This window comes from Camelus bactrianus, chromosome 2 (assembly GCF_048773025.1).
Source record: "Camelus bactrianus isolate YW-2024 breed Bactrian camel chromosome 2, ASM4877302v1, whole genome shotgun sequence".
Classification (NCBI taxonomy): domain Eukaryota; kingdom Metazoa; phylum Chordata; class Mammalia; order Artiodactyla; family Camelidae; genus Camelus; species Camelus bactrianus.
In genome coordinates, this window is record NC_133540.1 from 117,636,812 (window position 1) to 117,649,637 (window position 12,826).

General features: G+C 44.1%; 1 protein-coding gene across 1 annotated transcript; it reads left to right on the top strand.

Moving 5' to 3' along the window:
* The first annotated feature begins 1,919 nt into the window (after nt 1-1,919).
* CCKAR (cholecystokinin A receptor) lies at nt 1,920-11,097 on the top strand. Its single transcript, XM_010963033.3, has 5 exons — nt 1,920-2,666; nt 3,352-3,603; nt 6,570-6,831; nt 8,870-8,997; nt 9,948-11,097. Exons 1-5 carry the CDS (start codon nt 2,396-2,398, stop codon nt 10,490-10,492), a joined length of 1,458 nt encoding a protein of 485 aa, XP_010961335.2. The 5' UTR covers nt 1,920-2,395; the 3' UTR covers nt 10,493-11,097.
* Nucleotides 11,098-12,826: the final 1,729 nt, after the last annotated feature.

Consider the following 12,826-nt stretch of genomic DNA (forward strand, 5'->3'; position numbering starts at 1 on the left):
ATTTTTCAACCCATTCACCCGGGTGATCAGATTTGCGCTAAAGTTTGTAAAGCACAGCACTCAGATGTGCCACGCTTGCCCCTTGTGAGTTTATGAAATCTCTAGTACCCATCCACCCTTGCCTCCTGCTAACAGATGACCAGACGGATAGACAGGGAGGGAGAAGGGCAAAAAGAGTGAAGGAAGGAGGGAGGGAGGGACCTGCTTCAAATTTGGCTCCATTTCAATTCAGGGCAGGCTGATACGGAGCCCTCTGCTCTTCTGCTCTTGGACCCACAGCAGCGTTCTCCCTGCAGTGGCTGAAGCAGCAGCCCATGGACCAGAGGACCCTCAGCAGGAAGCACCCTCTAAGGATGGAGATGTCAGCCCAGTTAAAGCAGCTGAAGCAGCCAGCTGCGAGGCACAGCAGTGTAGTGGAATTTAGCCATGCTCAAGGCTCAAACCCTGAATGTCCATTTCTCCCCAAATCAGGGCAGTACTGCACGGGGTCCCCTCCTGGTGGGCAGGGTCTGTATCAATCTGCAGACTGGGAAGACTCAGCCAACAGGAACTGTGGCAGAAAGGAGAGGCAGAGACAGGGGTTCTGGCTCCAGACACGCTCCAGGACACTAGACTAACGAAGCAAGCGCTACGCCAGAGGGAGGGGAGGAGGACGTGGTGCCGGTCCACGAGGGTGTCACCGCTGGTTCTCACTGACAAATCACGTGGCCACCCTGGGTCAATTTCCTTGAGTGTAAAGGGAAAGGAACAGTAATTATTATTACCATCTGTGATTTATTGAATACTTGTTGTGTGTCCAGCATTGTCTTGGGGCCATCAGTCATTCATAACAAATAGCTATGAGGTTATCTGGTCCTCATTTGACGGAAGAAGGAAATGAGTCTTAGGTTAAGAAGCTTGCCCAGGATTTCCCAGCAGGTAACCAGTGGAACCAAGATTTGATCCCAGGTTGGTCTGATGCCAAAGCCTGTCCTCTTAATAATTACTGAGAGCTTCTCCAACATTCCTGCCATTCCTAGTTTCAATGACTAAGGGCCTCCGACAGGAGCTGTTCATGGCTTCCTCAGCCTGGATGGTAAAAATGCCCATTAGTTCATCTGGGTCCAACAGGGATTCAGCAGAGGCATAACACAGAGCTCTGTCGACTGAGTTATCAACACACAAGGGGCCCCAGAGGTGTCTAGAGCAGGTCTCAGCTGGGCCAGGCAGCGTGGGAGAAACACTGGGCCCGCCGCTGTCACCTGCTTTCCCAAAGGTCTCAACTGAGGAGCCCACGTGTACAGTGGAGCTGGAGGAGATTTCAAGCACCGCAAAGCCTCACAGAAAATCCAGAGCCCCAGGCCGGCTCCTCTCTCTAACCTCACCTCCCACCCCTTGCCCCTCATTCACTCCTACTTCTAACTGTTCCTCAAAAAGGCCAAACGCATTCCCACCTCAGGGCCTTTGCTCTTGCTGTGACCCTCTGCCAAAAAGTCTGCTCCTCCTGCTTCGAAGAATCTTTCCCCAGATCTTCACAAGCCTTCCTTCTCCCTGTCATCTGGGTCTCAGTTCATGGTCCCATCCTCTGGGAGTCCTTGCCTGACCACTCTGTCTAAATTAGTACCCAGATCTGCTCCTCTCCCTTACACTTTCCTGCTTGACTTCCTTTGTGGTGCTTTATACATCCAAAATGACCTTGTTCGCTGCTTGCTTATATGTTTAGAGAAGTACCTGGCAAATGGTTGACTCTCAGTGAACGTGGGCTGAATGAATGGACGAATGAATAAACAAATGAACGGAAATTCTTACGAAGTGTTTTTGTAATAACGATCCAGGAACCTGTATTTAAAAGTGCCCGCCTCCTTTCAGTTAACAAGGGCAGAGACCACAAGAAATAACCCTGTGGTTGGTAACAACTTAACAACCAGCTGACACTGATATCCACACACACTGCTGGGCACGCTTCCAAAGCTAAAAAGGCACTAATTGCTTTTATATAAGGAGGCAGAAATGCAGTCCCTCCGTGTCCTTTAGTCCTGATGGTCTGCATTGTGGTATCTGTTACTGTGTTCATTGTTTCTGTCTCACAGTTGGGGCTTTCTTCTGCAAACGTCTGGGATGGTGACAGGTCCCCAGACAGAGAAGAGAGGTACTGGGGAAGCACGTGTGTCTGCGTCCATGCGTGTGTGTATCCACGCACGTGTGCATGTGTGTGGCAAAGCAGCGACGCTCCGGGAAGGGTTAACTTGCAGTCAGGCCGCATGTGCTCAGGGCCCTCCGGCTGGCCTGGGAATGGAAAGGGGTGGGCCTGGAAGGTGGGAGCGGGCTTGGCTCGCATGAGCTGCCCTTTCCAAGACAGGAGTGCAGATGCTTGCCCAGCTGGACTGAGCGTGCTGAACTCACGTCGCCTTGGAGAATGGCTGCAGAAGCCCACACCTGGACATCACCCCCTGCACCCGCTGCCCCTCCACGGCAGGTTGCATTTGGGAGCCTCTCTGGCCGGTCATTAGAGGAGCGAGCCGAGAGGGAGCCGTTCGCGGGCTCACCGGCACTTGGTGGAAAGCAGCAGGCAAGGATGGATGTGGTCGACAGCCTTCTTGTGAATGGCAGCAACATCGCTCCCCCCTGTGAACTGGGGATCGAAAATGAGACGCTTTTCTGCTTGGATCAGCCCCGTCCTTCCAAAGGTAGGTGTCAGAGTCTGTTATTTAATTCGGAAAACTATGAAGTTGGGGGAAGAAATCAGCAAAGGCAAGGCTGATTGAGAGAATATAACAACGTCTTCGTGAGACAGGCTGGATATAGTCATCTGTTCAGAAGTTTGGGTAAGAGATCAAAAAGCAGAATTGAGTCCAATCGTCTTATTGTTCCCCATGGAAGAGCTGGGCTTCACGTAGAGGACTTGGGGGCACAAGAGCAGTGGGAGGAGGTGCTGAAGTGTAGCCAGAAGGGAGTACAAGTGTCGGAGCCTGAACTTACAAGCAGCAGAGAAAAGGTGCTGTCACAATCGAGCTGTCGCCTTTTCTTGGGGGAAATCAGTGTGAAAAAGTGATTAAAGCGAAATAATGCTTAGCAGCTAGAAAAGAAAGCAGCCCCCTATTCACTAGAGGAGCTTTGTTCTTAAGAAAAAGGGGTTCCCCGAGTGATCCTTTAACAGACTAACCTTTTAGAGGCAACTGAATGGCTCTGCACTCTCCTCACTTTGTTTCTGCAAAATATTGTAAGTACAGGGAGAGCTGGGTTCGATGATGTCCACCCCTGGAAAAAAAAAAAAAAACAGCAGGAAATCCCTGTTCACTTGGTGGGCTAAGTTTTTAGCATTCTGCTCTCATCACCTCCGTCCCTCCATCTCGTCCCTGTTGCTCCCTGCAGAGTGGCAGCCGGCCGTGCAGATTCTGCTGTACTCCCTAATATTCCTGCTCAGCGTGCTGGGAAACACGCTGGTCATTACGGTGCTGATTCGCAACAAGAGGATGAGAACAGTCACCAACATCTTCCTGCTCTCCCTGGCTGTCAGCGACCTCATGCTCTGCCTCTTCTGCATGCCATTCAACCTCATCCCCAACCTGCTCAAGGATTTCATCTTCGGGAGCGCCGTCTGCAAGACCACCACCTACTTCATGGGTGAGTTGCGGCTGGTGACTATTCCTGGAGCTCAGCCCAGACCCCACTCAGCCCCAGACCTTCCCAAACCCCTGACAGCCTTAACAGAGAAGCCCTGTGGAGTGTAAAAAACCAAACATCTGGCTTTGTGGGGCTGGCTATGTGCAAGAACACAGGATCTGGCTTTATGGGGGGGTCAGTCCTCATAACTCCTCAGAAGTCAGACCCCAGTTTTAAAGGTCAGTTTCTCAAAGTGGAATAAGTTGGTTAAGATGTACAAAAGATGTTGCTTTGCTTGCTTCTGTTAGAAAGAAAGACAGATTTAAGCTTCTCCGTCCCTTCCTGGAAGTTGATTGTACTCTGAGCTCCACCCAACCCAAGGCATGGCAAGCAGGGTGGCGAGGGTGATGGAAGAAGGCTCTTTCTGCTGTTGCTCTGGCTTTCCTAGGGAACAGGGGCTATTTGAAAACCAGTCTCATCAGAGGTCTAGACTCCCTTCTTAGGATTCACTTCCCAGTGTGTTTTCCCAGGGGCTGGGACCATCTCAGGCAGAGAGACAGACAGACAGACAGACAGACAGACCTTTGCCACTAGATGAGGAATTGAATTTTCTTCTGGGGTCTGTGGGTCACTGAACTGACCCTGACTGGCTGAGATATGCAGCTCTCTGCCTTTGCCAATCGAAATGATGATGACGATAATAAAAATCACAAGAGTACTTTTTTATTTTGAGCACCAGATGTTCTACTAATTGCCTTCAGTTTTCACTTCCATGATCATATTTTATCTCCCCACCATCCTATGAAGTATATTCACTGAGGAAGAAACAGAGGCACAGAGAGGTTAATAATGTACCCAAGGACACACAGGTGGTAAGCCACAGAGCTGAGACTTGAACCCAGATTGGCAGACACCACAGTGGTGAGTGAGTACACTGCCCCCGTCTGCCAACTACCGTGACTCTCCTGAAGCAAAAACAAGACATGTCTCTTAGTCCCCTCAGTTGGCTAAAATGCCTTGTCCTTTGCCTGTTCTGAGAACTAGCTAGGGGAGGAGGAGGCCAGGTGGCAAATGAGAGAGGAGTTGGTTTTTGTTCTGATCGAAGACTAGCAAAATCTGCAGAGCTGAGTTGGGCTGAGGCGGTCTTCAATGACCGGAAAACTTTAAAAGCCTTTATTTCTCCCAGTTGAGGAATCAAGACTCAGCACTGACAAGATGATGATGAATTACTGATCTGCCTGCCACGGACAAATAACCAAGAAAGTGTCAATCTGTGTCCAAGTCCTCCAAAATAAAAATGGACTCACCAATGAAAAGGATCATTGTTAAATGATGATACAATCGTAATAACTAGCATCTCATGGTGCTTTAGGTTTTCAAGGCCTGTCCATATAGGTATCTTATAATAATATTGAATAATCTTAATCAGGGTTTGTGATAGGAGATTTAAAATGAGGGCATGTGTAGTTGCATAACATTGTGAATGTGCTAAATGCCATGGAACTGTTCACTTTTAAATGATGAATTTTATGTAATGTGAATTTCACTTCAATAAAAAAGTGTTTTTAAAATAGTTGGGGTCTCAGCTGGGGGCATTAAAACTCTTCCTAAAAACTTCTAGAAAATTAAAAGCAAGATAATTCTGAAAGTGGGTGCAATATTGTAATGATTTGGTTGGATATCTGATTCTAGTGATTTCAATTCTTCCCTCGGTTCTGTGTTCTCCCCAAGACTATTTCAATAGTCAACATTCACTAAACTCCTAATACATTGACAAAAAAAAAAAAAAAAAAAAAAAGAGTGCCTGTCTGGTGGTGAGCTTAAATTACAGTGGACCCATTATACAGACTTGACTCTGAGGAGTTTGGGGCTGTCCTCTCTAATTTAAACGTCATGAACTCCTTAGGGTCAAGCCCTAGAAAACACAGCAAATCCTGCCCTCAAACCTGAGTACTTATTTAATGGTTTTGGGGTTATAGATTCCTGTAAGTCTCTAAGGAATACAAAGGTTATTCTCCCTAGAAAAAGAACATTTTTATACATACTTTCACAAAAGACCCCAGCCTACGAATTTCTCCTCCCAGACTTAGTTTAATTCCAAGATTTAAGAAATCATGGTAAGAGATAATCATGAATGGTAAGAATTAAATCATGCATGGTAAGAATTCACGGAAGAAGAATTAATGGGAGTTTTAAAGGGATAAGAAATTATAATGAGGATCCACACGCAAAACACAAAAATTAAAGACAATTAAGCTTTTTTGACTCGGTATAAGTATGTCATTTTAAATGAGGCGTTTTGATGTCTTTCTCACTGATGACGCATGTTCCTTTTACAAAATACAGAAAAGCAAAGACAATGAGAAGGAAGACACTAGTTTTCCCACCCAGAGAAAACTTTAGTTACAATACAGGATTTTCATCCTTTTTTAACTATTTTTTTTCAACACTCCATTTTGAGTTTAGAATGTTTCACTCTTAAAAATATTCTGTAGTAGAAATTTTCAGGAAGAGATTTAATCCTCCCAGCTCAGACCGCAGTGAACTTTCGGCTCACAGTCCTTGAGAATATTGGGTTGAAAGGTCAACTTAACTATGCAGATCATGCTCAGAATTAAAGATACTCTGCAGGTTACTCAGAAACCTCTTGTGTGGGACAGAAACATATTTCATCTGCTTGGTTATTAATTAATGAGCACCCTCAGCCTCAGAAGAAGTTAGGTTGTAATCAAAGTTCAATAAACTTATCTAAAAATTGGCAATAAAATGTATTTGCAAATACATTTCTTTAACCACCTCAAGTCCTTTTTGGAACAAAGCTGGGAATAAATCATTTTTTAAAAATATACATACACAGTATTTCTTTAGCTTCTCAACGTTTTCCTTTGATATCCATCAAGCCTGTGTAGATCAGGTATGCTTAAGCTAATGTGCAAATAAACGTTGGCTTAGAGCCTACGTAACCAGCTTGTTTGTTCCTTTCCCAGGCACCTCTGTGAGTGTATCCACCTTTAATCTGGTGGCCATATCGCTGGAGAGATATGGTGCAATTTGCAAACCCTTACAGTCCCGAGTCTGGCAGACAAAATCCCACGCTTTGAAGGTGATTGCTGCTACCTGGTGCCTCTCCTTCACCATCATGATGCCGTACCCAATTTATAGCAACTTGGTGCCTTTTACCAAAAATAACAACCAGACCGCGAATATGTGCCGCTTTCTACTGCCAAACGATGCTATGCAACAGTCCTGGTAAGGCTGTACGGGTTTATCTGTTTCCTACAACTTGATATAATTGTACAGCGTTGATAAAAACTGGAATGTATTGTCCAGAGTGTCTGGAGGATCAGTTTCCTGGAGACTTTTTGAGAAGAATCATTCTAACCTCTTTCTGGGATAATAGTGATAGCAAACACTTAAATGCCATACATATATTCATTCAATCAATCCTCTCAAAACCCTATAGGGTAAGTACTACTATTGTCCCCATTTTACAGATGAGGAAACTGAGACAGGGAGAGGTTGAGCATGCTGTTCAAGGTCCCAAACCTGGAAGAGATGACAGAGCTGCTGTGTGCTTCTGGATGATCTAGTGGGGTTTTGGCTATACTTAAAGTATTATAATTTTCCAGGAATTGGAGACGGAGCTGAAGGTGAGTTTCAAATCCCATGTGGTCTTTCTCAGAGCTGTAGCTATGGAACTCACACAGACCACTTTATGAGAAATAAAAAGGCAAAGTTCTCATATCTGTTTCTATACCCACTAGTGGGTGATGTTCCACAAGGTCACACAACCTCCCCGATATTCAAGTTCTGTGTGTACAAAAGGATTTAATGACAGACATATTTTTTAAATCTACCTCTTATAGATGGATGTAAGAGACAAATGAGAGTATGTTTATGAAAATTCATTAAACAACTTTAAAAAGGCTACACAAATGCAGGGCATTATGTTTACTGCTTCTAATCATGTTTTAGAAGCAGGGAGCAAGACATTCCAAAATGGCTCAAAAAAGGAGATAATCTCTGCGTTATTTGCCTTTTTTTTTTTTCATCTCAACCAAGTAACACACAAAAAGAATTATGTTGCAAATGAGGGACATTTCCAAGACTTGAAAAGAAATCTTATCAAAACATGTCCTATTGAAATGAGAAATGGCTCAGCCACTGTGAGCCTCTGACAATTTTATGGCCTAATCGTGTAACCTTACACATACCAGACTGCAAAAGTGATTTAGGGGCCAAACTCATAAAGAAGGAGGCTGCAATTCTTCAGGAATCAACTATGTTTAGAGAAAGCATAGCTCTGGCCCGCCAGACACTAGAATGAGCTTACTACTGTGCCAATGGGTCAGAACAGCCAGAATGCCTTATTTTGCAAAACCAAGGAGGGTTTCCATCACTGCTACCTACACATTTGATGATTCTGTTTTATAAAATCAACAAATGATATATTATGATGCTTAAGAACATAAGTTCTAGAGTCATATTGCTTGAGTTCAAATCCCACCTTTGCTACCAGCTATGTGGCTTTGGACAAATAATTTAATCTCTTTAAGTCTCAGTTTCTTCATCCATAAAGTGGGTATTATGTTAATAGTACCTATCTCAGAAGTTGTTATGTGAATTAAATGTAGTAATATATATATATACTATATTGACATTTAATGTCATCAATGAATGTAAGCTCATTAATTATTATTATTATTATTATTATTATTATTATTATTATTATTATTATTTTGGTAACACCTTTATTGAGATATTCACATACTCTCATTGGTTTGGGTTTTCTTAAGCTCTCATTAGTTTTTTGGGGTTTTTTTAAGATTTTTTTTGTTTTGCTTTCTGTTTTTTTTTTTTCCTGTTTTGTTTTTGTTTTTTTTGTTTGTTTGTTTGTTTGTTTAAAGTGGTACTTAGGTTTATTTATTTATTTATTTAAATGGAGGTACTGAGAAATGAACCCAGGACCTCGTGCATGCTAAGCATAAGCTCTACCACTGAGCTGTACCCTCGCCGTCTCATTAGATTTAAATGTAGACTTGTTTCAGGCACAGACTTACACCAAAGTTTCCCAATTTAACTAGCCCCTCGTAAGAGAATTCATCTGAAAGAAAGAAAAGAAGTAAACAGCGTCTAATGACTGAGCCTCCAGACATGGAATTTCCAAGGCTATTAAATACTCGTAATTAATGTGTTTGCTCAGACCCGTTAAGATGGAGATGAACTCTATTTATTCCATCCCAAATACTGGAGCTGCTGGTTATTGGATTGCTTTTTATTTTATTAGGCACACGTTCCTGTTACTCATCCTCTTTCTGATTCCTGGAATTGTGATGATGGTGGCATATGGACTAATCTCTTTGGAACTTTACCAAGGAATAAAATTTGATGCTAGCCAGAAGAAGTCTGCTAGAGGTAACTATCTTTTAGCTTCATGTTTATGCCAAAAGATTACCACAGCTTGTTCTCTGTAACTTAAATAGATAGACCCAGAGTGTGCACAGAGTATATTCAAGACTTTACAAGGTATTCTTAGGAGGCCCTGGGTCATAAGATACAGTCATGAGACCCAGTGTCTCTATTTCCTCATCTGTCAGATGGGAAAATTATTCCTCTCAAAAGGGTTCTGAGTGGGATAAAATGAGGTAATGCACACATCGGCCAATTACAAGCTGAGAGCCCATGGGTCCCAGGCATTCTGTGATGTTGCATCCAAATGGACCCCCTTCAGCAACCAAAGCAAATTGTAACTGCAGCCCCCAGACTCTCTCCTCCCCTTCACTCACGCTGCACCTGCCACAAAGACCCCATCTCTCCCCACCAGTTACAAGCCACCCTCCCCTGAAACCTACACGACACCTTTGTTGGCATAAATCCACCCCCTTCTCACTCCATCCCTTTCCTCAGTCCTTTTTCAAGTATACAACTTACAGGTCTTCTTAGGTCTTCTTTGGTTGCTGTTGATTTTTGCTCGTTATCCAGAGTCTTCACAGTAAAAACAGTCTGGAGATCTACCAAGTGAACAGGAAACTCCCCCTTGAAAAGCTGGAGAAAGGAGGAGGAGCGTAAATATTCATTCTTTGATAAATTTTAATCCTTATAACCTACATACATAAACTATTATTTTACCATTATAAGTTGTATTATGTCCATCATATACTATACATCATTTTATTAGTTTTAAGCAGGTGTTGAGTTGCAGGAAGGGACTCGTGTAGTGAGTCCCCATCAGTGCGTCCCAAGCTGCCCACCCAGGTCTGCAGTTCACATTTGGTCCGGCTCCCTGATGGAGGCGGCAGGGGTTCCATGCCTTCTGCCTGACGTGACCCATCCCGAAAACTAAGCGATGTCGCTCGCCCACCCAGAAAGGAAGCCGAGCGCCGACAGCAGCAGCAGATACGAGGACAGCGACGGCTGTTACCTGCAGAAGTCGAAGCGCCCGAGGAAGCTGGAGCTGCAGCAGCTGTCCACCAGCAGCGGCGGCAGGGTCGGCCGCATCAGGAGCAGCAGCCCCGCCGCCAACCTGATGGCCAAGAAGCGCGTGATCCGCATGCTCATGGTCATCGTGGTTCTCTTCTTCCTGTGCTGGATGCCCATCTTCAGCGCCAACGCCTGGCGGGCCTACGACACCGCCTCGGCCGAGCGCCGCCTCTCCGGGACCCCCATCTCCTTCATCCTCCTACTCTCCTACACCTCCTCCTGCGTCAACCCCATCATCTACTGCTTCATGAACAAACGGTTCCGCCTCGGCTTCATGGCCACCTTCCCCTGCTGCCCCAACCCCAGTCCTCCAGGAGCGAGAGGCGACGCGGGGGAGGAGGCGGAAAGCAGGACCACGCGGGCCTCTCTGTCCAGGTGCTCGTACGGCCACGGCCACGGCCACGCGAGCGCCTCTGCCCCGCCCCCGTGAGCTGCGCCCCGGCAGCCAGGGCGGAAGGATGGAACGGGGGGCTGAGGGTGAAAGCAGAGAAGGAGGAAAAGAAGAAAGCCGGAGGAGGAGGAGGCAGGAAGTGAAGGAGAAGGAAGGCACCATTCCCAGCGGGAACAACTTAACAAGACAAGTCCACTTGGCATCCTTCATCCGGGTTCCAGGGGAAGACTTAGTTCCTGGCAGGACATTTTCAATAACATTCACCATCAGAAAAACCTCAGCAGGCCAGTAACAGGCGTCCAGCAGGGCTCCTGCTGCTGCTGGTGTAATTGCCAAGCACGTGTTCAAAGGGGGATGTGGACCCTACTGAGCTTTAGAAGGTTCTGGCACATCCAAAATGGGCTCTCATTCCCCACAGAGACAAGTTTCTGTGCTCTGCTACTTCTGTGGATGCAGAATTGTGGAGGCTGCTTTGCCCCTGGGGAGTACATCACTCTCCTGTACATTTGGTAACCACCCACCTTGTCAGGACCACAAACAGGAACAGGAGGCAAACCCTCTTCTGGCCATTTTCTGTAGAAAGAGAAGAACCTGGCTTGTTCTCCTTGAGGTCGGTCAAGGACATTCAGAAACACAAGTTTATGTTGTCATCAGAAGAGCATACGGAACATCATCTCAAAGATGGAATTTGGAACTTATAGTTCTGAAAAACAAAAAGGTATATAGCAAGTAGCTAGAAGGAATGCTGTCTTAGCACAAGGAATGTTAAATGCCAGAAGGGGCGTAGAAAAGTTTTTCTTATTTTAATAATATATATTACTTAACTCCACCTTTATATGGTGATATTATAGCCCATGGCTTCTTTGCTGCAACTTAATTTCTTACACTTACCATCTTTTCTGGAAAGGCCTCCAGGTACAAAGGAGAAGTGTAGCTTAGGTGTACCTGGCCAAGATGGAAACACGTGGAATCGGGCCAGAATAAAAACTGGCATACTTGGACTCAATTAACAAATAGCTTTTGAATGTCAACTTTGTCTATGCCTTTTAAATACAATCTGTGTGTTTGTTAATAATTGTCATAATTTTATGGTTATGTGTAAAACGAACAAAGAAGTATGTTCTTTCCATGTAAGTATACTCTTTGGTGTGCTTCAAAAAAGAAAAAAGAACAGTGAATGGAGGTTGGAATTCACAAAGTGTTATCATTCCACATTCCTCTACAACAGTTGGAATTTCATGTGAACTTTTTTTCTTTGCAGAATTAGTGTTGAAATCTCTCTCATCCAATGTAGAAATCTCAATTTAAAATAAGACATGAGCTGTGCATTTAGATACCAGGAAGTGCATTTCTAGAATAGAATGTGTCAGTCCAGTCTACCAGCGCCCCCTTCTCTCTCTGTCTCTCCATCTCTGTCTGTCTCTGTCTCTGTCTCTTTCATAGTTTTCATGCCTCCAAGTGTCTGGGAAATGAGCTTTTCTTTTTCCTGTTTTCATGTGTCCACAACCACCCATTGATCCATGCCTGACTGATATTCTTTGTTAAGCACAAGTGCTGGTGATTTCAATTCTCAAACATATCCATATGGAAGGGGGAAGGGGCGGAATAGTGGCAAGAAATGATCATGAAGAGGGGAAAGGATGTTGTATAATTTAACAAGATGCAAGTGTCACCATTTGTGGGGTTTTTTTGGTGGGGGGAGCGGTGGAAGAGCCATGTGCTAACAGAGAAGAAATTATTGAAGATGTGACCATTTATTATAGGGGATTTTCAAGCCAGATGTTAGGTTTTTTTGTTCCTAAGATTGCAATCTACTTTTACTGTTTATAACCAGTCATCTCAGTCAAAAATTTCAAGGGAAAAATTCAACCAACTAAAATGTGCACTGCTAAAATGGGAAAGATAAAAGGTGTAAGAAATGAAAATGTCTCCAATATTTGAGTAAATCCTACAAAACCTACAATTTTTCTACCAAAAGAAAAAGCCTTCCCCTCTGACAGTGTCAGCATATAAATGAAGAAAAATTTGGTCCCCCAAAAATATTGGGAACCTCTGGAAATGCCAAACATTACATTAACCTAAAAATAGGGTTGCCAGATTTAGCAAATAAAATACAGGATGTTCAGTTAAATTCTACTTTCAAATAAACAACTAATAATTTTTTTTTTTGGTATGAGGATGTCCCATGCAATAAAATACATCTTCTATTTTATCTGGCAATCCTACTTTAATTTTAAAAGCATGTAAGGATATAAACAAGCCTTCCCAAATATAGAGCAATAACATGCCTCTGTTCACTAAATTTATTGGAAAGTCTTTCACGTAATGGAAGCTTTAAAAAAAAAAAAAAGAAAAGAAAAATAAAAATGCTGT